This window comes from Tilletiopsis washingtonensis, assembly GCF_003144115.1.
Source record: "Tilletiopsis washingtonensis strain MCA 4186 unplaced genomic scaffold FA09scaffold_26, whole genome shotgun sequence".
Lineage (NCBI taxonomy): Eukaryota > Fungi > Basidiomycota > Exobasidiomycetes > Entylomatales > Tilletiopsis > Tilletiopsis washingtonensis.
In genome coordinates, this window is record NW_020312023.1 from 166,704 (window position 1) to 192,869 (window position 26,166).

General features: G+C 66.1%; 12 protein-coding genes across 12 annotated transcripts; 4 read left to right on the forward strand and 8 right to left on the reverse strand.

The window, feature by feature from the left end:
* Window positions 1–35: 35 nt before the first annotated feature.
* FA09DRAFT_341621 (hypothetical protein) lies at window positions 36–254 on the forward strand (the record flags this gene model as incomplete). Its single annotated transcript, XM_025744475.1, has 1 exon — window positions 36–254. A coding segment is annotated over one exon (219 nt), but the record flags the coding sequence as incomplete, so codon positions are not given.
* Window positions 255–565: 311 nt separating this feature from the next.
* FA09DRAFT_332555 (hypothetical protein) lies at window positions 566–4,466 on the reverse strand. The gene is made up of 5 exons (XM_025743501.1): window positions 2,725–4,466; window positions 1,702–2,671; window positions 1,284–1,649; window positions 908–1,216; window positions 566–829 (listed from the first exon to the last, which is right to left on the reverse strand). The coding sequence occupies exons 1-5, from the start codon at window positions 4,304–4,306 to the stop codon at window positions 757–759; spliced, it is 3,300 nt and encodes a 1,099-aa protein (XP_025595176.1). The 5' UTR covers window positions 4,307–4,466; the 3' UTR covers window positions 566–756.
* Window positions 4,467–4,975: 509 nt separating this feature from the next.
* FA09DRAFT_162616 (hypothetical protein) lies at window positions 4,976–6,183 on the reverse strand. Its single transcript, XM_025739244.1, has 2 exons — window positions 5,250–6,183; window positions 4,976–5,156 (listed from the first exon to the last, which is right to left on the reverse strand). The coding sequence occupies exon 1, from the start codon at window positions 5,922–5,924 to the stop codon at window positions 5,268–5,270; it is 657 nt and encodes a 218-aa protein (XP_025595177.1). The 5' UTR covers window positions 5,925–6,183; the 3' UTR covers window positions 4,976–5,156; window positions 5,250–5,267.
* A 738-nt stretch (window positions 6,184–6,921) lies between these two features.
* On the reverse strand, window positions 6,922–8,830 carry FA09DRAFT_332556 (putative PGK1-phosphoglycerate kinase). The gene is made up of 7 exons (XM_025743502.1): window positions 8,749–8,830; window positions 8,652–8,700; window positions 8,522–8,567; window positions 7,736–8,328; window positions 7,313–7,683; window positions 7,186–7,257; window positions 6,922–7,124 (listed from the first exon to the last, which is right to left on the reverse strand). The coding sequence occupies exons 1-7, from the start codon at window positions 8,811–8,813 to the stop codon at window positions 7,070–7,072; spliced, it is 1,251 nt and encodes a 416-aa protein (XP_025595178.1). The 5' UTR covers window positions 8,814–8,830; the 3' UTR covers window positions 6,922–7,069.
* A 1,325-nt stretch (window positions 8,831–10,155) lies between these two features.
* Window positions 10,156–11,362, forward strand: FA09DRAFT_363316 (hypothetical protein; the record flags this gene model as incomplete). Its single annotated transcript, XM_025745572.1, has 2 exons — window positions 10,156–11,291; window positions 11,353–11,362. The coding sequence occupies 2 exons, from the start codon at window positions 10,156–10,158 to the stop codon at window positions 11,360–11,362; spliced, it is 1,146 nt and encodes a 381-aa protein (XP_025595179.1).
* A 1,754-nt stretch (window positions 11,363–13,116) lies between these two features.
* Window positions 13,117–15,924, forward strand: FA09DRAFT_332558 (hypothetical protein). Its single transcript, XM_025743503.1, has 3 exons — window positions 13,117–15,286; window positions 15,343–15,446; window positions 15,506–15,924. Exons 1-3 carry the CDS (start codon window positions 13,178–13,180, stop codon window positions 15,723–15,725), a joined length of 2,433 nt encoding a protein of 810 aa, XP_025595180.1. The 5' UTR covers window positions 13,117–13,177; the 3' UTR covers window positions 15,726–15,924.
* Window positions 15,905–17,337, reverse strand: FA09DRAFT_332559 (alpha/beta-hydrolase). Its single transcript, XM_025743504.1, has 8 exons — window positions 16,972–17,337; window positions 16,755–16,918; window positions 16,687–16,701; window positions 16,572–16,636; window positions 16,502–16,512; window positions 16,232–16,452; window positions 16,026–16,175; window positions 15,905–15,970 (listed from the first exon to the last, which is right to left on the reverse strand). Exons 1-8 carry the CDS (start codon window positions 17,309–17,311, stop codon window positions 15,953–15,955), a joined length of 984 nt encoding a protein of 327 aa, XP_025595181.1. The 5' UTR covers window positions 17,312–17,337; the 3' UTR covers window positions 15,905–15,952.
* Window positions 17,338–17,624: 287 nt separating this feature from the next.
* On the reverse strand, window positions 17,625–18,707 carry FA09DRAFT_332560 (hypothetical protein). The gene is made up of 3 exons (XM_025743505.1): window positions 18,410–18,707; window positions 18,057–18,171; window positions 17,625–17,802 (listed from the first exon to the last, which is right to left on the reverse strand). Exons 1-2 carry the CDS (start codon window positions 18,641–18,643, stop codon window positions 18,085–18,087), a joined length of 321 nt encoding a protein of 106 aa, XP_025595182.1. The 5' UTR covers window positions 18,644–18,707; the 3' UTR covers window positions 17,625–17,802; window positions 18,057–18,084.
* A 449-nt stretch (window positions 18,708–19,156) lies between these two features.
* Window positions 19,157–19,876, reverse strand: FA09DRAFT_332561 (hypothetical protein). The gene is made up of 2 exons (XM_025743506.1): window positions 19,584–19,876; window positions 19,157–19,379 (listed from the first exon to the last, which is right to left on the reverse strand). Exons 1-2 carry the CDS (start codon window positions 19,806–19,808, stop codon window positions 19,311–19,313), a joined length of 294 nt encoding a protein of 97 aa, XP_025595183.1. The 5' UTR covers window positions 19,809–19,876; the 3' UTR covers window positions 19,157–19,310.
* Window positions 19,877–20,065: 189 nt separating this feature from the next.
* Window positions 20,066–20,942, reverse strand: FA09DRAFT_162797 (hypothetical protein). Its single transcript, XM_025739245.1, has 2 exons — window positions 20,543–20,942; window positions 20,066–20,350 (listed from the first exon to the last, which is right to left on the reverse strand). Exons 1-2 carry the CDS (start codon window positions 20,881–20,883, stop codon window positions 20,281–20,283), a joined length of 411 nt encoding a protein of 136 aa, XP_025595184.1. The 5' UTR covers window positions 20,884–20,942; the 3' UTR covers window positions 20,066–20,280.
* A 342-nt stretch (window positions 20,943–21,284) lies between these two features.
* FA09DRAFT_162798 (hypothetical protein) lies at window positions 21,285–21,925 on the reverse strand. The gene is made up of 2 exons (XM_025739246.1): window positions 21,624–21,925; window positions 21,285–21,400 (listed from the first exon to the last, which is right to left on the reverse strand). The coding sequence occupies exons 1-2, from the start codon at window positions 21,858–21,860 to the stop codon at window positions 21,332–21,334; spliced, it is 306 nt and encodes a 101-aa protein (XP_025595185.1). The 5' UTR covers window positions 21,861–21,925; the 3' UTR covers window positions 21,285–21,331.
* Window positions 21,926–22,202: 277 nt separating this feature from the next.
* Window positions 22,203–26,165, forward strand: FA09DRAFT_363321 (hypothetical protein). The gene is made up of 10 exons (XM_025745573.1): window positions 22,203–23,098; window positions 23,149–23,670; window positions 23,726–23,906; window positions 23,961–23,985; window positions 24,045–24,103; window positions 24,158–24,473; window positions 24,529–24,781; window positions 24,833–25,330; window positions 25,388–25,899; window positions 25,951–26,165. Exons 1-9 carry the CDS (start codon window positions 22,333–22,335, stop codon window positions 25,888–25,890), a joined length of 3,123 nt encoding a protein of 1,040 aa, XP_025595186.1. The 5' UTR covers window positions 22,203–22,332; the 3' UTR covers window positions 25,891–25,899; window positions 25,951–26,165.
* Window position 26,166: the final 1 nt, after the last annotated feature.

Below are 26,166 nucleotides of genomic sequence, written 5' to 3' on the forward strand. Positions count from 1 at the left end.
CCCCCCTCCCTCGCCCTCCTCGCCCCTTCGCCAGTTCCACCGTCCTCGAGTGGCAAGACACGACGTCGCCCACCATTCCCAACTGGCAAGGCTTCAGCAACGCCACGGCCGCATACCTGCGCCAGCTCGGCCACAACATCACCTATGCCAATGCCGGCTCCAGCACGGCGCAGGGCGTGCAGCGCTTCCAAAACGGCACCCTGCTGGCCGCGCATGAGAATCGCCAGCTCAGCTCGGGAGGATCGGCCATTTAGACCCGCTCCCTTCGCCGTCCCCTTACTCTCTTCCCCCCCCCCCTTCCTTCACCCCTTGTTTACGCCCAACTCGTTGCCCTACCGCTCCTTTCCATGCTGCCAATGCGATGAGCCCACGGCGAAAGCGATGCCGCTGCGCCCGATGTGCGCTACCAGGGCTGGTCAGCAGCGGCGAAGCTGGGGAACCCCCCGAGAAGGGCAGAGGCGGCGAAAAGGAGGCGCGCTAGAGTTGCGCGCCTGACGGAGGTAGACGCCGCATTCCGCACGCGCGGCTCCGCTCTCAGCAGCGGCGCAGGTGAGGAGCGCAGTGATGGAGAGAGAGAGACGGAATTCCGGTAGAAGGCCGAGTAGAGGTGACAAGGGGTGATGTATGAACCACGGGTGCGCAAGAGGAGAGTAAGCGGGAGCGAGGAAAGCGGAGAGAGAGCCATGCAGGGATCATCGGCGACGAGAAAGTAATACACAGAGGTCGAGTAGTAGCGGAGAGGTGCGGACGGGGGCGCTACGAGTCAAGCAAGGGCTTCATGGTGATGGTCTCCATCGACGTCTTGCTGTCGCGCTTGCACAGCACGACACTGCGAGAGGAGACAGTCAGCAGGGCAGGCATGATGCGGCAGGAGGACGGCGAGAGGGGAGGGGGGCGACAAACTCACAGGCAATCGTCCTTGAATGCCATCTTCCACACGGCCTCGCTCGGCTCGACCATCTCGCGGATGAAGGCGCCGCTCTGAAAGTCCCACAGCTTGACGCGCCCGTCGTTGCCGCCCGTGACGATGAAGCGGTCGTTGAACTGCAGGCACGTGACGGAGTTGTCGTGGGCGCAGATGCGGTGCTTCGTCTGCATCGTCTTGAGGTCAAAGACGATGACGCGGCCGTCGCTGCCGCCCGTGACGAGATGGGCGTCGGTGAACTGCAGCTGGCCGACGAGAGAGGTGTGGCCTTGCAGCGTGCAGACGCACTCGCTGGCAAGGGAAAGGATGAATAAGGAGGGCATGGGGGGCTGCGCTTTGCATCGACAAACGGACTCACCCAGTATTGGCGTTCCAGAGACGCACCGTCGAGTCCAGGCTGCCAGTCGCAATGCGCACGCCGTCGAATGCCACGGCGTAGATCTGGTGGAAGTGTCCGCGCAGCACCTGCACGCACTCGCCCGTGTCGATGTCCCACACGCGACACGTGCAGTCGTAGCTGCCGCTGACGACGCGATTGCCGGCGACTTCGATGCAGCGCACCGAGTGCTGATGTCCCACGAGCTGATGCACCAGCTGGCCCGTGGCGATGTTCCACACGCGCACTGTGCTGTCGCGCGCGCCCGACACGGCCAGTGGTCGTCCATCGACGACCTTGAGGCAGCGCACCGTGGACGTGTGGCCGCGCATGACGTACTGGCATGAACTGAGGCGGTGGTCAGCGCGTGTGTTGTCCCATCACCCCCAGGGCTACTCACCCAGTGCGCAGATTCCACACCCGAATGTCACGGTCGCAGCCGCCCGTGATGACGAGGGCATCCTCGTTGCCAAAGCCCCGCACGCTGCCGCACGGGTTTGAGCCGGCCGTGCGGGAGCGCGTCGAGTCCTGCTGCGGCATGGCGCTGCCCCACAGCGAGGCGTCTTCTGCGGCGGCCGCGGCGGCGCGAGCATCAAAGTCGGCCGCCTCGTCGCTGTCGGCGCCGAGGTGCCTCGCACGATTGGCGCGCACTTGCGCAGCGAGATGCCGCGGCACACGGCCGGTCCCGTCGGCCATGACGGCATCGCGAATCGCGCCGGCGTCGGCCTCGGCCTCGGCCGCCGCACGTTCGCGCGCACGCTCGGCGGCCGTCGGCTCGCGCAGGCTCTCCGGGCGGTTCGGGCTCGAGCCGTTGCGCAGCATCGCCCGACGCGCACGATGAAACCACTCGAGCGTCTCGTCGTCGCTCCGCCCCGGTGCACCCTCGTCGCCGAGAGGCATCGCGCTATGTGTCCGCTTCGGCAGCGCCGAGAAGGCACCGCCACCGCCGAGGCCAGGACTGCTGAGGGTGCTGCCTGCAGGTCCTGCCGCAGCACGTGCCTCGTCATCATCAGCGTATGCGGAAGCGCTTGGTCGCTGGTCGTGCACGAGCAGCTCCAGGTCGCCGCCAGCCGCAAAGCTCGGCACGCGGCGCAGCGCGCCGTCGCGATGCTTGCCCTTGTACACGGCCAGGCCGGGACGCGAGCGCGCGCCCTCGGTGCGCGACACGAGCGTCAACGCCCACACGCCGCTCTCGTGGCCGGCAAGCGTGTGCATATAGAGCCCGGTGCGTGCGTCAAAGACGTGGATCTTGGCGTTGGCCATGCCGACGACGATCCACTCTGAGTCCATCGCCAGCGTCGTCACGACGGCGCCGTTGTCGCCCGACGTGTACTGCGTGAGCATGCGGCCGCCGCGGCGCCAGTTCGAGTCTGCCGGGTGTGAGTGGGGGAGCATGAGGGTGTGACGCACGGCGGCCACTCACCCGTCAAGTAGGCCAGCTTGAAGTGCGTCTTGTAGCTGAACGGCCGCACGCCGCTGCCCTCTGCAAACGTCGCCGCACGCTCGCCGCTGTGCGAGACAAACGACGAGGGGCGGCCCATGCCCAGGCTCGAGGAGGAGCCCGACGGCTCGCCGAGCGCAGCCGCCGCGCCCGGAGCACTGCGGCGGCGCGCCTTCTTTGCGTCGGCCACCAGGCGGCGAGCGGCGGGCGTGACGTGCATGTCGTCCATGCGCGCCGTCGGATAGAGCGGGTCCTCCACGCCACTCATCGACACAGGCAGGCCGAGGCCCTGCGCAAACACGTCCTCGTCCACCTCCATGCCGCGCGAGCTGCTGCCCGCCGCAGCGTCCGGCGCGCGAGAGAGCGTCGGCGGGCGCGCCATGCCGACGGCAGAGCGCAGAGGCGCCAGGCGAGGAACAAAGGAGGCCAGCGTCGACGAGGCGGGTCCGGCATACGTGCGCGCCCACGAGCCGGCGCCGAGCCAGCCGAGATTGGCGCTGCCGCTCGGCTCGGCCAGCTGCGGCTCTGCATCGTCGCCGAACGGATCCGAGCCATCGGCGGGCGAGAAGGGCTGCGGGCGTGAGGGTCCATCGCGTGGCTGCTGCATGAAGCGCGAGCCTGCCGGCTGTGCGTAGGCTGCCTGCTGCGGCGCCCCGTAGCGCTCCTCGGCCTCCTCGGCCACAATCTCCTCGAGCTGCGCGTAGAAGGCGCGGTCTGCCTCGCTCATGTCGATGCTGCCGCGCCGCATGCCCAGCGCGTCGTCGCTCTCCTGCTTGGCGAGGAAGAGATCGTGCAGCGTGCGCAGCTCGTGCAGCGCATTCGACGGGTCCAGGCCGCGTGCGCGGTAGCGCTGATAGAGCGACGCCAGCAGCGTGGCGTCGGCGTCGTCGCGCGCGTGACTCAGCTGCTCGTCGTCATCGTCGTCGTCGCGGCGCGACGAGTCGGCCGACTCGGCGAGCGGCGCCAGACGCGCGTACGTATACGCATCGCTGGCCGAGTACGAGGTGCTGCCGACGGGCGCCGGCCACGCGGCGCTGCCGCCGAGGCCCGCACTGCCGAGCAGCGAGATGCTGCCGAGGCTCATGCGGCGGTAGCGGAAGGCGTGCTTGACGCACATGGCCTTCCACGTGTGCTCGTCGTTGACGAGGGAGCGCCAGAAGCGGCTGACGCCACTGGCGCGCGCCAGCGTCGTGGGGTCGTCGATGAAGCTGAGGATGTGCAGGCTGATCTCGATGGGCAGCTGGCCGAGAAAGTCGATCTTGAGGCGCGCGGTGATGTCCGTCTGCAGCTGCGAGAGCTCGCGGATGCTGCACAGGCCCAGCAGGCTCGTCAGCACGGCGCTGCGCTCGGCGGCGTCGAGCTTGGGAAAGACGAGGGCGAGGTGCTTGCCGAGGCTGGCGGCGTCGTCGGCGCACGAGAGGCGCGCCATGCCGAGCGCGCTCGGCTGCGGCGAGGGCGCGGGCGTGGGCGGCGAGACGGCGCGATGCATGAGCGGGTGCGGCGTGTGCGGCGTGTGTGGCAGCGACGACGACGAGGCGCCGCCGGAGGAGGGCATGTGCGACATGGCGCACGGCGCGCCGGCGGCGGGGCAGCGAGTGGCGTGCAGGCGGCGTGCGGGTGGTGTAGAGGAGATGTGCAAGCGGTGTCCAGGAGATGTGCGGCACTCTTACTGCTGGTGGGTAAGAAGGGGGTGTGCGAGTGGGGAGCAGCGGGCGGAGGTGGTGGGCGAGGGCCGAGCTCCGAGCGGAGACGTCGTGCCTGACAGCGGCGCGGACTTTAGGCGTGCGCTGCGCGAACCGGCGGTAGGCACGCGCCGAGCGCCGGCGCACAGCGCGAGCACGGCATCAGCAGCCCACGCTCACACTCCCTCGAACTCCCGCCACGGCCCCCTGCAGCGCGCAGCAGCGGGAGCAGCGTCTTAGCGCCGGAGCGCGTGTCCAGCGTCTTCTTAGGGTGTATGAGCCTCGTTGTCCCCATGACCATGCTGAGCAGACTGCAAGCCTCGCGCGCCTCTGTGCAAAGCGCACTCAGAAGACCTGGCACGCCTTGGTGCGCTGCGGTGCGCGGCTCAGGCAGAGACCCTGATGAGTGGCGTGCACTGCCGAGCGCGACTGCCAGCCTCTGAGCCATGTCGAGCTCACGGCAGTGGACTGCACCGCTCGTCCCAGCAGAACAAGGTTGCTCGATCGCACAAGCAGCACAAGTCACACAAGGCGCCACCATTCACTCTGGCGCACATTTCAGGAACGGCGTGAAAGAGATGCTTGAACGGACGGTGAGGAACGAGGAACAGAGGCGCTGAACTTGGTGATGGTACGTGTGACGGAACTGTGGACGTGATGACGGGCGTGATGATGAACGTGGTGACGAGCGTGATGACGAGCGTGAGCCATGAGGCTGCGGAGCTTGATGCGCTGCGAGGAGGAGAGGATGAGCATGCGTGCTGCTGAACGCGTATGCCTCTGGCGAGCAACTCGAAGCCGACAAGAGGCGCCGCATGCACTCACCGGGCGAAAGACTCCCTCTCAGACTCGCTGGCATCCACTCAACGGCGCGGTTGGATGGGCGAGCCCAGCCACATCGTCATGGCGCCCGTGAAGCGGCTCCGAAGCGAGCATGGTGGGAATGGGGTCCTTGAGAGGCTCGGGCAGATCAGCGCTACGGAGCGCCGCCTCGCGCTCCTCGGCGCCGCCATTCTGCTGCGAGATGCGCAGCAGCGTCGCGACGACGTGACGAGGCAGGTAGCGAATGCAGTGGCACAGCCACAGCACGTTCTCCTCTGCGTCCACCGCCTTGTTCCACGCCGTCGGCACGGCGGGTGCCGGAGAGTTGGCGAACTTGAAGTACGACGCCAGCGTCTTGACGAGCGCACGGCACGAGACCTCGCCGAGCGACACCTGCAGCTTGGCGCGCAGCGCGTTCTCGAGCCGCGCCTTGAGAGGCGCGTTGGCCGCAAAGGCCTCGTCGGGGTGCACCAAGATCGCTCGCGTGTAGTCGTAGAAGCCCGTCTGCAGCTCGTAGGCGCTGTGCGCCGTGCTGAAGATGGGCTGCGACGTCTCCTTGCGCACGTGGTGCAGGCGGTGAAGCTCGTTGGCCAGGTCCTGCAGGCCCGCCGCCGCCTCGGGGTTGCCGACGGGAGCGGGCAGACGGATCGGGGTCAGGGATGCGCGGCAGGGACTCATTGCGCTGCGAAGTGAGGTTCAGCGCTGGATCGACAGGTAGCGACAGGACGAGGCTCACGCTGTAGCTGAGCTGGTGGCTCTTTGTGGCGCGGCGTACGAGGGCACGAGGTGCGGCCAGGCGGACGGCGGAGCAAGCGGGCCGAAGGTGAGGGCGTGAAGGGCTGCGTAGCTGGGCAAGGGCGAGCAGAGAAGAGGAGTCGAAGGTGGTGGTGGCGGGAGGGAAAGGAGTGACTGCGCAGGCGTATAAGGGCCTTGGCTGCCTCTTTGAGCCTGCTCGGGCGAGCGAGTGCGCCCCGATGGGGCCCGCCGCGGCGCGCGTCCGGTGGGCTCGGGCTGCCTGCCTTGTGCGCCTCTCGGCCGACGCAGAGTGCGCTCGCAGACGTCACAGGGGCTGCCGAGCCGTTGATGCCGCTGTTTGTACCTGCGTCTGCTCATCTGAGGTGATCTCTCGGCAGGTTTGCGCTTCAGGTGCAGGGGTGCGCATGGCGGACAGGCACGCGTCGCGCGAAATTGAGGTGCAGGGCGGCGCCACCCCTCTTGCCCAACGCAGCATCATGTGATAGCATATGGCCTGCTACCAGCGCACAAGCAAGAGTCAAGTCTCGGTGCGATGCGCCCTCAGTGCTCCCCTTCTGCGAGGAGAGTTGGCTGCAAGGTCTAGGCGGCGACGACCAGGCGTGTAGCGTCACCCTGTCCGCGGCGTGGCGCGGCCCGAGGTCCGGGGCAGCCGCCGAGCAGAGCCGCCAGCATACACAAATTGTCGTCTGAAGGCGGCAAAGCAAGGGCATCGCCAGAGGCAACACAGTGCAGCGGGTACTGATGCCGTAGGCCTTTGCGCACGAGAGGTGCAGGGCGGTGCGAGGGGCCACGGGCATGCTGTGTCGCCGACTGCCGGACCCGCACCTGTCCCCGATGCCGCTGTGGGCTAGACCTTCTGCGCTGATGCAGCACATCCACAGCATCTCGCGCACCTCACGCCACAGTCTAGTCAAAAGGAGCGTTTGCCTTTGGTGGGCGGGGAAAGATACAGACGTGACAAAGAGAAGAGGGAGAATCTACAAGCTGGCCGAGAGTCGTGCGTGCCCGCTGGGGTGTGATGGGGCGCGCCTCAGCGCACGAGGTGAATGGGAGACGCTTGAAGGCGCTCACTTGCTGCTGAGCTCAGCAACGCCGGGCAGCGTCTTGCCCTCGAGCAGCTCGCTGTGGGGAGAAGGCAACGTCAGCCATGCGGGCAGGAGAGGTTGATGATGGGCATACGCACAGCGAAGCACCGCCGCCGGTCGAGACGTGGCTGATGCCCTCCTCGGCCTTGTAGTTGGCCACCACGGTGGCGCTGTGGGGGCGAGTCAGTGCCGTGCAAGTGGCACACGCTGGCGCTCCATACTCACGTGTCGCCGCCGCCGACGATGACCGTCGTGCCGGCCTTCTCGGCCTCGAGGCAGGCGTCGAGCATGGCCTTTGAGCCCTTTGCGAAGTTCTCAAACTCAAACACGCCGGCAGGGCCGTTCCAGAGAATCGTCTTTGCGCTCTTGATCGTCTCCTGAAAGAGGGCCTGCGACTTGGGGCCGGCGTCGAGGCCCATCCAGCCATCGGGAATGCCCTCGGCGTCCGTGGCGCTGCCGACCTGTGCGTCCTTGGCAAACTTGTCGGCCGTGACGTAGTCGACCGGGAAGACGAGCTCGACGTTGTTCTTCTTGGCCTTCTCGACGAGCTCGCCGACCTTCTTGGAGCCGGGCTCGTCGAAGAGCGAGTTGCCGATCTGTGCAGAAGTCAGGCACAGCCCACGCAGACCTTTGCCCGTCTCCACTCACCGACACGCCGTCGAGCGTCTTCTTGAAGGTAAACGCCATGCCGCCGCAGATGATGAGCTTGTCGACCTTGTCGAGCATGTTCTCGATGAGCTGGATCTTGTCCGAAACCTTGGCGCCGCCGAGGATGGCGAGGAAGGGGCGCTCGGGGCTCTCGAGGGCCTTGGCAAAGAAGTCGAGCTCCTTCTTCATGAGGAAGCCCGAGGCGCGCTGCTCGAGCTGCACGCCGACCATCGACGAGTGGCCGCGGTGCGCCGTGCCGAAGGCGTCGTTGACGTACACGTCGGCGAGCTTGGTCAGACTGGCGCGGAAGGCCTTGACCTTCTCCGCATCCGCCTTGACCTTGTTGCCGTCGGCGTCGACGCCCTTGCCCTCCTCCTCGATGTGGAAGCGCAGGTTCTCGAGCAGGATGATCTGCCCGCCCGACGCCTTGGCCACGGCCGCCTCCGTCTCGGCGCCGACGCAGTCGGGCAGGAACTCGACGGGCTTGCCGAGCAGCTCCGACACCTTGTCCGCCACGGGCTTCAGGCTGTACTTGGGCGTCGGCTTGCCGTCGGGGCGGCCCATGTGCGACATGAGGATGATCGCCTTGGCCTCTGTAGCAGGGTGTCAGAGGTGCGACAGGGCAGATGGCTGGTACACGTCGCGCCGGCGCAGGATCAGAAGGAAGGCAGCGGAAGGATCCACACGGTTTTGCGCTCTCGGACTCGGCCACATGGGCACTTTACATCCGCGAAATGCTTCATCACGTCGTGCGCACGGCAGCAGCGCGCCTGGCTCCGCACTCACTCTTCTCGATGGCGTACTTGATCGTCGGCAGGGCCGCGGTGATGCGCTGCAAGCGGGGTCAGCAGAGCGGCATGCTGCGAGATGGCGTCTTCCACCTCGCCGCCCATCATCGCCTGGCATCACTGCTCACCTGCGGGTTGGTGATGGTGCTGCCGTCCATGGGGACGTTGAAGTCCACGCTGGCGCGGGTGTCAGCGACGCCGACGCACACCCCACGCACGACTCACCGGATGAGGACGCGCTTGTCGGCGACGTCGATGTCCGAGAGGGCGAGCTTGTTGGAGAGCGACATGATGGGCAGGTGTGGTGTGGTGGAGGGGAGGAAGCCCGGGCAGCGCGGTGGAAGGGCTTCGACCGCCAGCGCACCCAACTCCACCGCCCGCCGCGAAGGTCTCGGCGAGACGCGGCGCCGGGCACGCCGCCTGTCTCCCGCCCTCGGCGCGCCCCGGCGGGACTCGGGTCGTGCAGGAGCAAGACGTCCGTGCGGCGGTGCGCGCCACGTGATCGCCCCAGATCTGACTCTCTTCGCTCCTCTGCGTCGCTTTGCGCTGTCCTTCTCGCTTGACCTCCCGTCCTGTCGCTCTTGGCAGGTACAGAAGGATCAGCGCCAAAAAAAAAAAAAGTACGGGTCAAGGCGCGGCATCGCTCGTAAGCGCCGCGGGCAGAAATACCAAGGTGGTTTGCTGCTAGTCCCTGTGGATTGACAGCAAATGTGAGCGGAGCCTTACGGGTTTCGAACCGAATTCTCAGCTTTCTGTGGGTCTGCAAGCCCGGGCGCCGTCCGCAATGACGACTGTATTCGCTTAAATTCACGCCTGGACTTTAGCCACCTAGGCTACGTACTGGATTTTGCGCCACTGCCTTGCTGCACGCTATATGACCTTGGTGTGTGGGAGCCGAACGCTTTGGACGCCCTTGGGAGGCTTGCGACTTGGCCTGGGAGACGCGCGAGCACGGCATGCGGTGGTTTAGGCTTCGAGCAGGTGCAGACCATGCGGACGGTGATGGGGCTGCTGCCTGCTGCGGCCATGCACATGCGCACGTGGCCCCAACACTACGCAAGGTACATCGCTCGCCAAGACCTGTAGCCGGCTCGGAAGTCTCCTGAGCGTGTGCCTGACGCTGCGGCTCGACTACTCGGAGGCGGCCTCGCAGGCGGCCTTCGCCTGCTGCTCGACAACGCGCGTTGGGGCGACCGCCTGCGAATGACGCGTAGAGTGCTTTGAGCGAGGACCGATTTGGCAACGAGGCGATAGCGCAATCGTTGGCGAGGCACGCAGCGAGAGGCGGCAGCGCATAGAGGTGTTTTGAGGCCGTCTCGTGCGCCGGCAAGCGCGGCAAGCGCGTGAAGGCCAGACAGCCCACAGGGCTCGAAGTGCTGTCAGGCAGAAGCGAAGCAACGTGCGCGCACACGACGACTGCGGTCTGCCCGAGCTTCCTTCCCGACCACCATAAGCATCCATCGCACACGCATCACCGCCCTCAAGATCGCTCGTGAGCCTTGCTCTTTTAGTCCCTCTACCTCTTCCTGATCGCCCACTGCACAGCTCGAGCGCCCACCTTCAAGCAGCATCTTCGCTCCACGTGCATCGCTACTTCTTCGCGCCTTCATCGCAGCGCTCGCCATCTACGCCATGTCGTCGTTCGACTTTCTCTCCGCCGCTGGCGCCGGCGCAGCTGCTTCTCCCGCCGCTGGCTCGGCTTCGGCTCCTGCTCCTGGCGCTGCCGGCACGACCGACGCTCGCGCCGCTGCCGGCGCAGCTGTCACAGGCTCCTTGCGACCTTTGCTCTTGAATGTGCTCAAGGCGAGGTGGGAGAATGCTGCACCGCTCGCTAGCCGCCCGGCTGGCGTCGAGCCGTCTGCAAGCATCGACGAGGCGCAAGCGGCCCTGTCCGGGCTCGTCTTTCCCCCCGGCGGCCAGACTACATTCGTAGACTACGCGCGCAACGTCATCGCACTGCGTCGCGAGTTTCGCAAGTTGTTCGGACTGCCGCTGGGCCCATACGGCGTTGCGCCATTGAGCGAGGAGGAGCGCGCCGAGACTGACGAGAGCACGCTCAACCCCATCAAGCTCGATCGCGGAGAGCCCATTATTCCCAGAGGAAGGACGCCTGCCTCGTGGCGAGAGTGTCTCGAGGCGCTCGAGGCGGACGACGCGCACATCCGCGAGTGGCAGCACTATGAGCTCGCCATCAACGAGCAGTACTTCTGGGTCGCTGAGAGGTGCCGCGCAGAGTACGAGGAGCATCAGAAGATCCTCGAGGAGTGCCGCGCACAGCTCGAGGCGCATCAGGACGTCGCAGTGATCGACATCACGAGTGCGGAGCCTTTGACGCAAGAGCGGGCGGACGAGGGCCTTGCGGGGATAGTTGAGGAAGTGCAGGGAGTCAAGAAGACGCTTGCTGAGATCGCCTCGCTGGTGGGCGACCGCCAGGCGCGCGACGCTTACATCCGCAAGTGGGCGGAGCAGGAGCTCATCCTGAGCGCGCAGCGCATCCGCGACGCCAAGAAGAAGCTCGCAGAGGCAGAGACCAACACGGCGGTGGGAGGCGACAAGTCCGGCGAGCCCGCAGCACACGCAGCCTCGACCTCGTCGACGTCGTCGGAGCGCAAGCACGCCAAGTCTGCGTCGGCCGGCAAGCCCGCGGCACACGCAGCTTCAACGTCGTCGACATCGTCGGAGCGCAAGCACGACAAGTCTGCGTCCAAGATCCGCGACGACCTTCGTCGTCCCGCCAAGACGGGCGAGACCGAGGCCAAGGACGAGAAGTGCGTGATGGCACAGTCGCTGCGCTTCGCGATCGACTGACTGACGCTCTTCTCTGCGCAGGCGCTCGTAGATGCATGCGAAGCGTCTAGCTGAGCACGGTGGAGCGCGCCCGGCGAAGATGATTGATTGAACGGCATCGAGAGGAGGGCAGCGAGCTCATCACGTCTTGAGCGCGAGAGGGAGTGAAGGAGGGAAGCGAGAGCAGAGGGGACCAAATGTCAGCGATGCATGCACGTCCAGCGCCCCGCCGTCGTCCCGTGCCGCCATCTGCCCTGCAGCGCTGCATGATCGCAGCGCTGCATCTGCTGCCCGCACGCCTCATGTTCTGCCGGACTCCGGCTCGCTGATCCCCGTCGTGTCTCTCTGCCGCAGCGTGGCGGCTGTGGGCGGCGCGTTGCCTTGCCACACGGCGAGCTGAACGTCGGCGCCGGACGCGGCGCCACGCTGTCCAAGGCGTCGGCGTGTGCCTGCCCGACGCCGTGCGGCGAGACCTCTGGAGAGGCGCTGGCGCTGCGCCCGCACCTCGAGGCACGCTAAGACGCGTCTCAGAGGCGGCGAAAGCGCACAGCCGCAGCGGCATGGGAGCCTGCCGCCTGCCGTCTGAGCGCCGAGACGTGCTCTCTCGGCCTCCCCGCGGCGGCCGCGTGGACGCGCTAACGACGACGCGCCGAGCCGAGAAGGCGGCAAGGCGGCTGAGCTGCAGTCGAGTGGGATCGTCGGGAGCGGGAGCTCCGACTCGACTTGTCGCCCCCAGAGCGAGAGAGAGGCACGTCGAGAGGCGCGTGGTGCCGTGTATGCGTTGCCGCTGCACGGACGCCGGGCGCTGCAGCTGGCGGTGCTTGTGCCGCACGAGCTCCGCTGCTGCCGCTCCAGCGTCCCGCACCCATCACCCCTCTTCTCCTTCCCCTCTCTCTTCCCTCATTCGGGTCTCTCTCCTTGCCCTCGGACGCGCAATTCTTCCATCTCGTCCGTCTCTCGCCTGGCGCCTCTCCGCTCTTCGCCGGCGCTCGCTCGCTCGCTTTCGCATTCTCCGCTGCGCGGGCTCTACTCTGCAGCTGCATCTCGACTCTCTCTCCCCGGAAGACTCTGGCAGTCTCATCCCCGCTGGATCCCCTTGCCCGTCCGTCTCTTGTAGGGGCCGTGTCGCCACGTGTGAGTGCCAGGGCTGCGAGCACGTGCGGCTTCCGTGCGGGACACCTCGGCAGCAGCGGCGTCTCCGATCCCAATCGAGGGCGCAGCCGAGCTCGGGAGCCGCGGTTGCCGGAATCAGAATGGCGAGCTCCATTTGGGATGGGCGCAAGGACTCCGCTGCACTTCGCGCTGGACAGGAGAGAGCGAGGGGCTATCATCGGTGTGGGTCAGAGCTAGGCCGAGGCGCGACGTCGTGCTCGCTCGAGTCGCGCCGCCTCAAAGCGCGTCCGACCTCGATCACAACCACGGCTCTCTGGTGGGCTGCACAAGAGCATGTCGCTCGCTGCAGCTCGTCGCGACCGTCTGCTGGACGTGCGAGAGACCCATGGCTGGCGGCTCAGGGCGCGGCATGAGCGCCACGCCGCCGCCCGAGGCGCAAGGGCACTTTGCGGCGCCAATCAGGCCGCTCCTGAAGCACCACACTGCCGGCGTGCGTGGTGCCTGCTGCGCCAAATACGTACCAAGGCACACGGAGGGGGCGCTTCGCTGGCGTCAGAGCCGCCGCCGGCTGGCCAGCAGCGCGTCGCCGCTCTCGCCCACGCCCGGATCTCGGTGCCCGCACCTCTTAAGCAGAGCCGCTGCTGCTGCCACCTTCCCTCTCGCCATCTCCTTCTCGCTGACGTCCTCTCTCCCGTTCTTGTTTCACTCCTTGCCTTCCTCTTCCCTTCGTCGCACTTCACCACCCATGCGCAACATGCCTGCGTCGACGCCCGACATCATGGGCGCCACGGCCGCGCTCAGCAAGGTCTCGCTCGACGGCGCGAGTGCTGAGCAGCTCAAGACTCCGCGTGCCGCGCCGAGCGCCGCCGCCGCCGCTCCTCCGCAGGTGCCAGTCTCGGGCCCGGGCCTGGTCGACAACAACTTTGCGCTGCGCCAGCTGCTCTTCCACGTCAACCCATTCCTCGCCGAGATGATGAAGCGCACGAGCTCGCAGTCGTACGACGCCTCGCCCGCCGTGCTGGCGGCGCCCGGCGGCGCGGGCAACGGCTCGCTCGACCCGCTCGGCCAGGCGGCCCTGCCGAGCAGCCTTGCCGACGGCATCAACAAGAAGGCGCGCTTCGTCTCCGAGGGCCACGTGCCCGCCTTCAACTACCCAACGTCGGCGCCGGCCAGCCAGACGTTTGGCGACCTCTCGCCGGGCGTGCAGCATGCCAACCTGTACTCGCAGCAGCAACAGCAGCAGCAGGGCGGCAACCGCAGCATCTCGCTCGGCATGATGGGCCTCTCGACTGGCGGCCAGACGCCCGGCGCGCCCGCGCCGAGCTCGCCGTTCGTGCAGCACGCCTACGCGCCGGCGCCGCTGAACCTGGCGTCGAACAACGCGCTCATGGGCGGCCTCAACGGCGGCGCCTTTAGCCCGCTCAGCGCCGGCCCGCAGTCGGTCTCCTACCTCATGCCGGGCATGCCGGGCCACGAGCAGCAGCAACAGCAGCAGGCGCAGCTGCAGTCGCCCATGAGCGCCATGAGCGCCATGTACGCCAACTTTTCGCCGGGCGCCTTCGGCGCCAGCCCGGGCCTGGGCCAGTTTGTGCCGAACATGGGCATGATGTCTGCGCCGCCGCAGGGCAACCAGACGGGGCGCACCGTCTACGTGGGCAACCTGCCCGCCGACGCGTCCGTCGATGAACTGCTCAACCAGGTCAAGTTTGGGCCCATCGAAAACGTGCGCATCCTGGCCGAGAAGAACTGCGCCTTCATCTCGTTCCTCGACGGCGGCACGGCCGCGGCCTTCCACGCCGACGCGTCGGTCAAGAAGATGTCGCTGCACAACCAGGAGCTCAAGATCGGGTGGGGCAAGCCGTCGACGTGCCCCACGCCCGTCGCCATGGCCGTGCAGCAGAGCCAGGCCACGCGCAACGTGTACCTGGGCCAGCTCGACGAGAGCGTCACGGAGCAGTCGCTGCGCGACGATCTCTCGCGCTTCGGGCCCATCGACCAGGTCAAGATTGTGCGCGACAAGAACATTGGCTTCGTGCACTTCCTCTCCATCACCACCGCCATGAAGGTCGTCGCGACGCTGCCGACGGAGCCGGCGTGGACGGGCAAGCGCGTCAACTACGGCAAGGACCGCTGCGCGTACGTGCCGCGCAGCCAGCAGCAGAACCAGCAGCACAACAACCAGGCCGCGGCCATGGGCATGGCGGCCGCGGCGTCGCTCGGCTACCCGACGGCCTTCAGCGCCACGTCCGTCGGCTTTCCCGGCATGCCCAACGCGGCGTTTGGCGCCCTCGGTCCCGCCAGCGCGCCGCCGGGCATGGGCTTCGGCCTCGGCATGCCCTCGAGCGCCAACGCCGAGGAGCAGGCGCGTTCGGCGTCGAGCGGCTCGGCCTTTGGCGTTGCAGCTGCGGCGATGCTCGGCGGCGGCGCCAATGCGGCGCCCAACTCGACGGCCCTCTCGCAGATCGGCAACCGCACCGTCTACCTCGGCAACATTCACCCCGAGACGACGACCGAGGAGATCTGCAACCACGTGCGCGGCGGCATTTTGCAGAACGTGCGCTACATTGCCGAGAAGCACATTGCCTTCCTCACCTTTGTCGACGCCAACACGGCGCTGGCCTTCTTCCATCTCGCGTCCTACTCGGGCGTCATGATCCACAACCGCCGCCTCAAGATCGGCTGGGGCAAGCACTCGGGCCCGCTCAGCCCGGCCATCGCCATGGCCGTGCAGGCGGGCGGCAGCCGCAACGTGTACGTCGGCAACATCGAGAATGCCGACGTGCTCAACGACGAGAAGCTGCGGCGCGACTTTGGCGAGTATGGCGAGATTGAGCTCGTCAACAGCCTGCGGGAGAAGAACTGCGTGAGTGAGAAGATGCTGCGAGCCTGCGCGCGCAAAGCTGACACTGCTCGCTCCAGGCGTTTGTCAACTTCTGCAACATCCAAAACGCCATCAAGGCCATCGAGGCGATGAAGAACCACCCGGACTACCAGACGTGTCGCATCGCCTACGGCAAGGACCGGTGAGTGTGGCGTGCCACCTCGAGCACACCTCAGCGCAGCTGCTCACACACACGCACAGATGCGGCAACCCGCCGCGCAGCGTCACGCAGACGCTCAACGCCGGCGGCGCACGCAAGGCCAGCGGCTCCATGTCGCCCAACCCCAACGCCGGCGGCGCAGACGACTCGATCATCTCCATCGCCACGGACGCCGGCACGGCGCACGAGGCGGACGCTGCGCCGGCAGTCGCTTCGGGCGTCGTCGGCAGCGCAGACGCCGAGGCCAAGGCCGATGCGTGATTTGCCCCCTTCCTCTTCCCTCACTCTCTAGACCTGCCTGTCTATTATCCAGGTCGCCCTGACGCAGAGCTCGCCACGCTTCGTCTTGCGCCCCATCTTCCCCACCGTCATGACCCCGACCCACTGCGCGCCTGCCGCAGGACCCCTCTGTGTGTGCTGCCCGTGCTCTGCTGCAATACCTAGCTCGTTTCGATCTGATGGCATTGCTGGCAGCAATGAGAGGCCGCCTAGAAGAAGCTGCGCACCTGTGCGAGAGTGTCAGCGAGCGTCTGCCGCGGCGATGCGCGGTGAGCGACGCACCTCGTTGATGATCTCCTCCGGACGCTCCTCTGGGATGTAGTGCCCACTCTCCGTGGCGTGGCCATCGACATCGACGCACGCCTCTTTCCACAGCTCCAGGCCATTGAAGAGCGAGCCAATGATGCCCTTTGCGCCCCACAGCACGCGAGTCTGGCGCAGGCAGCATCAGCACAAGCCTCATCAGCATCGGGCCTCTGGCAACGCACCGGCGTCTGCACCTTGCGTCCCGCCTCGCGGTCCTTGCGGTCCAGCTCGAGGTCGGGCCCGAGCGGCGACGAGGCACGGTAGTCCTCGGCCATGGCGTGTGCGTGTTCCCAGGATCCGACAGAGGCGACATACGTGGCAATGACGTCGGGCGAGAAGACGGCCTCGCTGCCGGGCCGCAGCACCATCTGCCGCTGGATGTACGCCTCGGGCGCGCCGGTGACTGGGAGCAGGGCTCAGTGCGTGGAATGTGAGGAAGCCGTCCTACTCACTCAGTCCCTCTCTGTCGAGCAGCCAGCGGTCAGCACGGAATGGAGAGGTCAGGGATGCCTGTCTGCTCACGGAAGGCCAAACGGCTGGATGAGCATGAACCAATGGTAGTAGTAGCCCGCGAAGCGCACGTCGGTCTGCGAGAAGATCAGCAGTCCGCCATCGCCTGGTCCCGCTGGACTCGCACCTTCTCGTACATCGGCTGCCGGATAGCGCTGTCAGCAAGGCACAACAGTCTGCGGGCATGCCGCTCACCAGCGTGGGTGCAATGTCCAGCAGAATCATCTTCTTGACCGCCTCGGGGTGGTCCAGGCTCAGGCGGTGCGCCACACGTGCGCCGCGGTCGTGTGCCACGACCCAGAACGACTCGTGGCCGTAGTGCTTCATGACCTCGATACAGTCGCGCGCCATCTCGCGCTCTGGTAAGGAGCTCTCAGCAGCACATCGCAGAGGCTGGGACTCGCGCACTTACTGCTGTAGCGCCACTTGCCCTCCTCGGCCGGCGGCTCGTCCTTTCCATCACGCGTGCGGACCGGCGGCGCATCACTGCCGCCATGACCGCGCAAGTCCATCGCCACAACGTGCCAGCCGTCATCCACCAGCGCCGGCGCCACATCGCGCCAGATGATGCTAGACTGCGGGTGGCCGTGCAGCAGCAGCAGTGGGCGTGCGCCCGGCTTGCGCCCAGAGTGGTGCACCATGACGCGCAGCTTGAGCGACGGGTCGAGATCGGAAGGCGGAATCGTCACGCGCTCGACGACGAAGGGCGTGCGCAGCCCGGTGAGCGCATCGGTCGCGGCAATGGCAGTCATGGCGGCGCGAAAGGTAGTGGTGTGCGGGAAGCAGGATGTGCGCGCGCGCATCTCGGCATCGGCTCACAACGTCGCGCCGGCCCGCTCCTCCACCTCGACGCGAAGTGCGGGGAAGCGGCGCGTGGCCTGTGCGCAGCATGCACCGACATCCGTGCCGCTCAACCACGACGACGAGCAAGATCATCCCTGACGTAGCGAAGGACTGCAGCCGCGGCATCTTACCACGACAGCTCAAATCTGTCAGCACCGCCAGCGCACGGCTAAGCATGGTCACATTGAGGCGCGCACTGTGCGCGAAGGTGCTGGGTACGAGAAGAGCGGACCGGGCTGCGATGACGGGGCCAGAAGCGGGCCGCACGTGGTGATGAGACGAGAGTTGAGAGTCCTGTGCGGCTTGCGAGCGCTCGACAGCAGCTGGGTAGCTAGAGCTCGAAGGTGATGACGAGCACGCCGTCGGACTCGTTGCCGGCCTGCGACACCTCGTTGAGGAGCTTGCGGCGAATGCGAAGTGTGAGCTCATGAGCAAGTGCGAGGCGACGCGAGCCACCACACAGGAGCCTCAAGTGTCAACAAGCCAGCGCAGCTGGCCGGCGGCCAGCTCGTCCTCGATACGCTCTGCTGCTTCTCGCGCAGCGCCGACTGCGACGAGCACGACGCAGCAGCAGGCATGCTCTACGACGCAGCTCGGCATTCCCGTTCCCCATCAAGAGCGGCAGCAGTGAAGCACAGCAACACAGCCACTCACGTATCCAAGTGGCGCCGAGAGGAACATCTTAGCATCCGCACAGGCAGACGATGGCGTCGATCACAATACGGCCCCACCGATCAAGACCTCGGCCTGCGGCCTTCTCGTACAGGAGCTTGTAGTCGAGAGTGAGGTCTTCGGGTCAGCTAACAGTCAGGTGCCAAGGGTGGCTCTCCCCACAGCACGCGCATGCCAATGGCGAGTGTGCGCGATGCTGATCCCCGTCGCACGGCTGCTGCGCCCAAGCCGCCACGTTCTGTGCGACCCTTCAATGCAACTCTGCAGACAGCGACCGCTCCCGTCCGCCCTAGCGAGAGGACTTCCTTCAAACAATTGCTGCGCAAGCCACTCACATATTCGCCCGTGATCTCATCGGCGAGGCCATGGCCGTGGTGAATGAGACGAATCTGGTTCACAGGTACGTGTTGCCACTCGCCGTACGCGGCGCGGAGCTCGCCGATGGTAGAGCTCTTCGTGATTTTGAAGGAAGGTTCCGAGCCAGTGTGGGTTACGATCACGACCTTGAAGCTTTCGGCTCGTGCGGCTGCGAGCGACTCCGCGTTGGCGGTCGTGGGCGCGGCGGGCATGGCGAAGATAAGAGGGGTGTGGGCAGGTGTGGTGCGTAGAGGCGTGGCCAGCGGCGCTGGTGAGGATGGTGGTGGTGGGACAGCAAGAGGCTGTCGCCTCGTTGCGAAGGGTCTCGTCACTCTGCGCTGCCACATGCTGCTCGGGACTCAGGGCGTAAAGTGCCAAAAGGGGCAGCTCTTGGACGCGCGTCATCCCGACGCGCGGCGCGCATCGCGACCCCTAGCCGCCGCCCTCTCTCCAGCGTGCAGCTCTGGGCTCAAACTCTCTCACCTGCCTGGCTTGAGCATTGAGGCTGATGCCTCATGTTCCTCTGGAGCTCCTTGCTCTGATCTTTGCTCTCTCGGTCTTTGCGCAGCAGAGTAGACCGCGAGCGAAAGCTCACCACATCTGTGCTCGTGATGCACTCCGAGTGCGAGCAGACGTCTCAAGCCTTGATGGCGGCCGCCTGCCACCTCACCCAGGACACAGGCACGTTGTAGGTACGTCGAGTAAAGAGAGAGCGAAAACAGTGGAGTGGAGCGTCATGACATTGGGTGACAGACTCGAGCTCGAGGGCTTAGAGGAAAGGAGAAGAGCTAGCTGGGTCGTGACGATGGGGACGGGAGCGGAACAGAGCGCCGAGCTGACGACGGCTGCCGTGGACTTGCTCGGCTCGAATCGACGCCCTCAGCAGCCGCACATGCACAGTACGGCGTAGATCGTGATTGCATCGTCGCCCTGCGCCAAGTCTCCGATCTGCCAGCGGACGAGGTGCGTGAGCTCACGAGCAGAGGCGAGAGGCAAACCACGCGGCTCAAGTCGTTCAGCAGCGCAGTGTGAGCGTTCAGATACAGACTAGAAGCGCCGACGAGCGGATCTCTGCTCCTGGCTGGCTTGGTTGCACGTGCACCTGACTCGATACGAGACTCGCGTCGCAAGGAACAGATCAGCCCTGCTCACCTTGTCCATCATCTCATCGTCCTGGATGCGTCGGCCGTCGTGCACAAGACGCAGTTGGTCCGTCGGAATGCCAGTGTGCTCGCTGAAGCGACGGCGAAACTTGCCGACTGAGGCGCGCTTAGAGGCGTTGAAGTGGTAGGTGCTGCCAGTCATGGTCTTGACCGTCACGATCACCGTGTCGGCCGACTCGGCCTCGAGCGACGTGCCGGACTTGCGGACGCCCATCTTGGCCGTGGCGAAAGCTTGAGGAGAGAAGAGCGCTAGGCAGTTGGCCGGCTGCGCAGACGGCCGCGCGCTCGTGGTGGTGGGAAGGAAAGCGCCGCCGCCCGTCTCGACACGCGCGGCCCCGCGCGCGCGGCGAGGCTGACCTGGCTGAAGCGGAGTAGGCGAATCTGTGCATCATCTGTCGACAGCTCACAAGGCTAGCGGACCACGAGAGCTGAAGCCATCGCTTCGGCTGCTCAAGCACGGCTCACGCAAATCGGCAACATCAGCGAGAGAGGGGATCAGGCTGAGAGTGTGGAAGTGCGTCGTGACATTGGTGACACAGGCTCAATTGTGAGCGCGACGCACGAGAAGAGGAGCGGTGCGTCGTGAGATGGGGCTGAAGCGAAGGCGAGGAGGTGCCGGTGTTGAAGATCGAGGCCTTGGAGACCATCTCGCGCGGCAGGCGAGCACTAGCATCCGCACATGCACTTCATAACGTCAAGCCTGTAGACACCGTCCGAGTCAGGACCTTCATCGTGCTCGCGCGCGTCGTCAAGTAGCTTGAACAGAGAAGGAAAGTCAGCCACTGCGCGGCAAACGGCCAAGAAAGCGAGGCGTGCCGGAACAGTCAGAGGCGCTACGATCACCACACAGCTCGTCGAGCCACGAGACGACCTGGCACAGGAAGCCATCGCAATTCCCGCTCCACCCACGCCGTCCGGCTTGATCTCGCCCGCAAGCTCGTGACTCACGGTCTGAACAGTCTCGTGCTCCTGGCAGCGGCGGCCGTCGTCGAAGATCCTGAGGCGGCCGCCCCACCCGTCGCTGGCTCCGAACATCTGTCCGAGCCTGCTGATGGACGTCGCCGTGCACACTGTGTAGACGTACGAGCGGCCGCTCGCGCAGTCGACCATCTTGATCTTGAGCTTCTCGAGCTTCTGGGCCTCGACCATGGCGCCGGCGTTGCGAACGCCCATGCTGGACGGCTTGCGGGAGGGAGGTGTGGAGAGCTGGGTGTGAGAGCTGAGCGTGCAGGCGGTGCTGCGGGATGCGGGGGCTCGTGGTCGGGAAGCAGGAGCTGGCGCCAGCGCATCGCAAGCAAGCCTCCTTCTCGTGTGTCACACCCTCTTCAGCAAGCATCGAGGTGGAGGACTCGACTACAAAGCGAAACTGAATACGGCTGCGCGCGGCGGCCGCCGGCACCTGCACCGCAACGTGACGACCGCTCGATGAGCAGAGAGCGGCATCACAGAGGCCGGCCTGAGCCTCATCTGTGCAAATTTCCCATCTCCTCAACCTCAGCCATTCCAAGTCGCTGTGTCCTTCGCTTCGGCCACACAAGGCGCTCACGCAAGTCACAAGATCAGCAAGCGAGAGCCCTTTCGAGAGTGTGGCACGCGTGCTGACGTGACGGGCTCGAACTGCTCGCGCAGGCACAGGAGGAGACTGAAGAGCGAGACGGGTGATGACCAGAGCAGGAGCGGTACTATCTGCGTTGGAAGTCGAGGGCTGTGGAGCTCATTCGGCCCGATGGAAGAGCGCTAGCATCCGCACTGGCACTTCTGAAACCAGAGGGTCAAGGGCTGGTTGTACTCGTTGTCTTTGAGGAGCTTGTTTGAAGCAGTGTGTGAGCTTGCACTTCTTTAAGTCTAAGTCGAAAGTGGAAGCATGCGAGTGCATGTCCAAGGAGACCGCGGGCAAGGCCGCAGTATGTATCCCAACGCACGATTGTGCGGGGCACCCACGTCCTGGCATCGACCAGCGGGCACGTCCTTCCCACGCCCGCGCTGGGTCGGACCTTCGAGAAGTGCCACGTCGAAGCTCTGGACTCACGTCTCCAACAGTAGCATCAGCCGCGGGGCGAGTCCCTTCAAAGCTGAGTTTGTAGCTCTTGCGGCCGGGGCCGTTGGGAGCGATGCCGAAGCGGACGGCCCACGCCTCGCCGATCTTGCTGACGAGAACCGACGCGCGAACTCGAAAGATCATGTGGTTGCCGTCTCCATCCTTCACATTGACTTCGAACCACTCAAGGGTATCAGGCATCGTAGCACCGGACACTTGCGTCGCCATGTGGGTGCGACGCAGACGGACGGATGGAGAGGGGAAACGGGCTGTGCGTGTGCAGATGCTATCGGCAGCACCGGTGATGATGGTGGAAAGAAAGACCCAGTGCGAGTGAGCCTGCGCTCCCTGACTTCCTGCTATCGCCCCACTCCAGCCTGCGACGCAACTTCGCTCGAGACTTCATCATCACGGGTGCGGGGGCGAGACGCGGAGCGGCCGGGCGCGTCGACGCGCGGCGCGGCGGCTGGCGGCGTGCCTGCCGCCGCCTCGGGCTGCTGCTGTGGGTGCGCGGCAGAGGTGCCGTGCCGCAAGGACCTTACTTCTCCTCTCCCATCTCTCCCTACTCCACTTTCGCACACACCCTCTCAGCCCCTGTCTTCCAGCTGCCGTCTGACCTCTGCGAGCGCACGGGCGCCGCCGCGCACAGCCGTGTGAGTCGAGCCGCGTTGCGGCTTGGACGTGTCGTGTGGCTGGCGGCATGGCATGGCGCAGCGCGGAGAATTGCATCGGGACGTGCAGCAGCATCAAGACGGCACAGCCTCGTGCAGGTGTTGGACTCGCGGCGAGGGTCCATGCGCGGGGCGGGGTGGAGGCGACGACGACAGCGACGCATGCCTCGCACCTCTCCACGCTGACAACTGCCCAGCGCAACCCGCAGCGTCACCTCAACAGCGCCATGGCGCAAGCCATCGAGCGCGCCTCGACGAGCGACCTGGGCCGCAGCACGCACAGCTCGTCGTCGGAAGAGGCCGAGCTGTACCTCAGCGCCTGCTCCGACGTGCCCGTCGAGCTCGTCGACATCGAGCCGGCGCTCATCGAGGATGGCGGCCTCGAGGCCGTCGAGGATGCCTTTGGCGTGCACGACGTGCTGGCCGACGCAGAGATGCCCGAGCCGCCGCCGCCGCCGCCGCCGCCGCCGGCCTACATGCTCGAGCCCGAGGCTGTGCCTGGCCCGTCCTACATGCTAGACAGCACCTCGGGCGGCCAGCTCGAAAGCAACATCTTCTTCCACCAGGTCCAGGACGCAATCGAGGCGGCGCAGGCAGCTGCGGAGCCGTCGCTCGCGGCACTGCCTCGCGAGTCGCGCCCCGGCACGAGCGACGAGAGCACCAGCCGGCCGGCGGCGTCAGAGAGCGACTCGAGCACGGAGAGCAGCCTGCTGAGCGCCAGCTCCCAGAGCGAGGATCAGGGCTCGACACTGCTGCGCAACTCGACGGGTCAGATGAGCGTACAGTCGGCCGAGGGTGAGTGCTGCCGCTGGTCGCTCTCGCAGTGTGCTGACTCGGGCCAGCAGACAGCGGCGTGGTGAGCGACGGCGATGGAGAGGCATACGAGAGCGGAAACGACTCGCCGTGGACGCGTCGCTACGCTAACGACGATGCCGAGGCGTTTCTGGAGGAGGTCAGCGAGCCTGAAGAGTACGAAACGGAGAGCGACGACCTCTCGACCCCGCCGCCGGAGACCCACCCTCGTCACCGGGCCGGCCGTGCAGGCACGCCGTGGCGCAAGCTCGACAAGGTGCCGTCGTCCGAGGAGCTGCACACTGCACCGCGCGGCAAGACGCGTGGCCTATCGCCTGGCCAGGAGTCGTGGTCGATCAATTACATCAGCGCCGAGCTGCTGCAGCTCATCGTCGACCAGCTCGGACCCGACGCGCTCTTTCCCCCGACCGAGAATCGTCTGCTGCCGGGCGGGCCCTACGTCGGCCATCCGGCGCCCAAGGATGTCTACCAGCAGCGACGCATCTTTGATCTCTTCCGCTGGCGCTCCTGGTTCCTCGGACTGCGTCAGCTGTCGAAGCGTTTCGCATCGGCCGGTCAGTCCCGTCCTCAGCCTGCGCGGCCCAGCACTAACGCTCATGACCCTCGCAGTGTTTCAGTCGAGCTCGTCGTGGATGACGTTCATCCAGCTCGTCTGCCGCACGGATCTGGGCAATCAGCCCGGCTCGCCGTTCCAGCTGGCGCGCCTCGTGCTGAGGCACACGTGCTGCGTCGTGTGCTTGGTTCCCGGCCAGTTCATCCCGGACAGAGGCTACATGTCCAAGCCGGTCTTGTGAGTGCGGTGCGGTCCTTGCTCGTGTCGGCGCTGAGGCTCTCCGCTGTGCAGCACCCTCTCGCTCGGAACAGTGCCGGTGCGCAGAGCAGCCGGCCACCTGCGCAGCAGCAGCAGCTGATCCAGCGTCACGCGCAGATGTGTCCGATGCACGCACGCCTGTGCACCGCTCCCGGCCCTCGCAAGTGGCTGTCGTGGTACGTCGTCTGCTGCCTCGAGTGTCCGCCGCTGCTGATGCGCAAGTTCCGCAGCCACGACTGCCTGCTCATCGAGACGGACTCCCGTGGCATGTCGATCTGCTTCGACCACATCGCGTTTCCCCTCTCCAAGAAGATGGACGCCAACCTGTGCTCCGACTGTCGTCAGGACCAGCTGGAGCTCCAGCTCATGAGCAAGTCAGTGCCAGCAAGCGTGCGCTCGCCCAGACGCGTCCTGACCCTGCTCGGTGGCAGATACGGCCAGCGGCCGCTGCACCAGACGGCCTACTGCGAGTCCCTCGAGGTGTATGCGTACATGTGGGAGGGCGCACGCACAGCTGTGTACGCAGCGCGCAAGGCCATGGAACACGTGCGTCTGCGCCCCTTACTCGAAGGCGACGCATCTGATGCATGCTCTCTTGCAGTTCTGGCTCTCGAGCCTCTGGCACTTCAAGCACTGGCGCGACGTCGCCACTAAGCAGGAGCTCGCGTCTCGCGCCCGGACGCGCCTGAACCGAGCTCGCCTCAGCAGCGCGCTGATGCCGTCCATGCTCGCGTACGTCGAAGAGGAGTCGGACGACGAGGAAACGGCCGAGGCCGCGTGGAACGATCCAGAGGTCAGAGAGACTGCGCGTCGCCAGTGCCTCTCCTTCCACGGTCGAGACAAGTTCCTCAATGGTGCGTGCTGCCGCGCCAAGGCGAGCTCATCCGCTGACGCGCCCGCGTTAGGTCTCTGGTTCTCCGAGGATGAGCTGTCCGAGATGCCGCTCAAGCCGCTGGTGGTGTCCGGTCCGCTGCTTCTGCCATCCCTGCCCATCGATGAGGGACTGTACGGGCCGGGCATGCCTACCGGTCACGTCGAGCGCGACGCACAGGGCCGTCTTGTGCGCCAGTGGCACTTATCGGCGCCCAGTCGTGAGCTGCGCACCAAGGCGGACATCCTCTGGACCGATGAGGTGCTGCCACACTTCCTCGGCCTGCCGCTGCACAATATCGCACGCCACCTGCAGCAGGAGCACGGACAGAAAGCCTCCGACTTCGCCGCGCGCACGACGGTGCAGGGCCTGCTCGTTCTGCTGCGCCACAAGCCGTTCTGGCACCGCAACAAGAAGGCCAAGAAGGGCTTCGCCACGGCGCCAGCGAAGCAGGACGAGGAGCCCGTCCTCCCGGCTCTGCCGTTCAGCTACTCGGATGTCGGCATCGCCACATGCGCCGTCATCGAGGAAAGTGCGTCGCCTCAGGGCCGCTGCCTTCGTCACCCCAGCCACTGACGCTCCTGTGCAGTCTGGACCGCCGAGTCGGCCTTCCTGAGCGAGTGCGCCTGCGGCATCTGTCTGCGCCAGAAGCGCAAGCGCGAGACGGGCGACGACGGCAAGGCCAACCGCAGCGGCACGGCGCCGGCTGCAGCTCAGGTCGAGCAGAAGAAGAATGACGGCGTCGACGCGCCGGCTCCCGACTCGCGCGAGGCGACGGAGTGGGAGGATGCGATGGGCGGCGACACGCCGGACAACTGGAGCAACCTCACCGACGCCGAGGAGGAAGTGCAGCCTCGCGTCAGCACGCGTGAGAAGAGCAAGACGGAGCTCTTCATGCGCCTCATCAACAATTGCGACGCGTACGGCGAGGAGCAAGAGTTCAACTTCTACGAGGAGGGCGAAGAGACGGAGTCGGAGGAGGAGGACGACGACGACGACGACGACAACATGTCCGACACGGCGCGTAAGGCCCAGGAGGCGCGTGCCCGCAGCTGCGCCGAGGCGCTCGGCGCCGATTACCTTCGCGAGTGAGCGACGACGGTGAGTCGGCTGGTGATGCTCCGCTGGCGCCGTCTCTGACAGGATGCTCAGCAGCTCGCGTCCCATTCACGGCTCAAGACAGCCACATTCCCGCGTCACCTGCTTCGACTTCGCATCGTGTACATCACCATCCAGCTCACCGCCGCGGCCATCGACCACCTCAGTCACCCTATCCCCTCATGTAGCCTTCCGCGCAGGCGCGGCCGCGACGCGCCCCTTCCAGGCCGTCGCGGCGAGAGCGCCGCCAATCCCGATCCAGCGTGACCT

Bases quoted from the DNA above. Each gene is read 5' to 3' on its own strand.
- FA09DRAFT_332555 (XM_025743501.1), bottom strand. From the start codon at position 4,306: ATGTCGCACATGCCCTCCTCCGGCGGCGCCTCGTCGTCGTCGCTGCCA. The intron at 2,672-2,724 runs GTGAGTGGCCGC...CACACCCGGCAG, and splicing joins CAAGCTGGCCTACTTGACGG to ACTCGAACTGGCGCCGCGGC. The intron at 1,217-1,283 runs GTGAGTCCGTTT...TTCCCTTGCCAG, and splicing joins CTCTGGAACGCCAATACTGG to CGAGTGCGTCTGCACGCTGC.
- FA09DRAFT_162616 (XM_025739244.1), bottom strand. From the start codon at position 5,924: ATGAGTCCCTGCCGCGCATCCCTGACCCCGATCCGTCTGCCCGCTCCC.
- FA09DRAFT_332556 (XM_025743502.1), bottom strand. From the start codon at position 8,813: ATGTCGCTCTCCAACAAGCTCGCCCTCTCGGACATCGACGTCGCCGAC. The intron at 7,684-7,735 runs GTGAGTGGAGAC...ACTTCTGCACAG, and splicing joins AGACGCTCGACGGCGTGTCG to ATCGGCAACTCGCTCTTCGA. The intron at 7,258-7,312 runs GTGAGTATGGAG...TCGCCCCCACAG, and splicing joins ATCGTCGGCGGCGGCGACAC to CGCCACCGTGGTGGCCAACT.
- FA09DRAFT_332558 (XM_025743503.1), top strand. From the start codon at position 13,178: ATGCCTGCGTCGACGCCCGACATCATGGGCGCCACGGCCGCGCTCAGC. The intron at 15,287-15,342 runs GTGAGTGAGAAG...TGCTCGCTCCAG, and splicing joins GCCTGCGGGAGAAGAACTGC to GCGTTTGTCAACTTCTGCAA. The intron at 15,447-15,505 runs GTGAGTGTGGCG...ACACACGCACAG, and splicing joins ATCGCCTACGGCAAGGACCG to ATGCGGCAACCCGCCGCGCA.
- FA09DRAFT_332559 (XM_025743504.1), bottom strand. From the start codon at position 17,311: ATGACTGCCATTGCCGCGACCGATGCGCTCACCGGGCTGCGCACGCCC. The intron at 16,919-16,971 runs GTAAGTGCGCGA...GCTCCTTACCAG, and splicing joins GGGCAAGTGGCGCTACAGCA to AGCGCGAGATGGCGCGCGAC. The intron at 16,176-16,231 runs GTGCGTTGCCAG...TGCCTGCGCCAG, and splicing joins GACGCAAGGTGCAGACGCCG to ACTCGCGTGCTGTGGGGCGC.
- FA09DRAFT_332560 (XM_025743505.1), bottom strand. From the start codon at position 18,643: ATGCCCGCCGCGCCCACGACCGCCAACGCGGAGTCGCTCGCAGCCGCA. The intron at 18,172-18,409 runs GTGAGTGGCTTG...CTCGACTACAAG, and splicing joins ATGAGATCACGGGCGAATAT to CTCCTGTACGAGAAGGCCGC.
- FA09DRAFT_332561 (XM_025743506.1), bottom strand. From the start codon at position 19,808: ATGGGCGTCCGCAAGTCCGGCACGTCGCTCGAGGCCGAGTCGGCCGAC. The intron at 19,380-19,583 runs GTGAGCAGGGCT...GTCCGCTGGCAG, and splicing joins ACGATGAGATGATGGACAAG to ATCGGAGACTTGGCGCAGGG.
- FA09DRAFT_162797 (XM_025739245.1), bottom strand. From the start codon at position 20,883: ATGCGCTGGCGCCAGCTCCTGCTTCCCGACCACGAGCCCCCGCATCCC. The intron at 20,351-20,542 runs GTGAGTCACGAG...TCTCTGTTCAAG, and splicing joins AGCACGAGACTGTTCAGACC to CTACTTGACGACGCGCGCGA.
- FA09DRAFT_162798 (XM_025739246.1), bottom strand. From the start codon at position 21,860: ATGGCGACGCAAGTGTCCGGTGCTACGATGCCTGATACCCTTGAGTGG. The intron at 21,401-21,623 runs GTGAGTCCAGAG...GCTTCAAACAAG, and splicing joins CTGATGCTACTGTTGGAGAC to CTCCTCAAAGACAACGAGTA.
- FA09DRAFT_363321 (XM_025745573.1), top strand. From the start codon at position 22,333: ATGGCATGGCGCAGCGCGGAGAATTGCATCGGGACGTGCAGCAGCATC. The intron at 23,671-23,725 runs GTCAGTCCCGTC...TGACCCTCGCAG, and splicing joins GAAGCGTTTCGCATCGGCCG to TGTTTCAGTCGAGCTCGTCG. The intron at 24,782-24,832 runs GTGCGTGCTGCC...CGCCCGCGTTAG, and splicing joins TCGAGACAAGTTCCTCAATG to GTCTCTGGTTCTCCGAGGAT.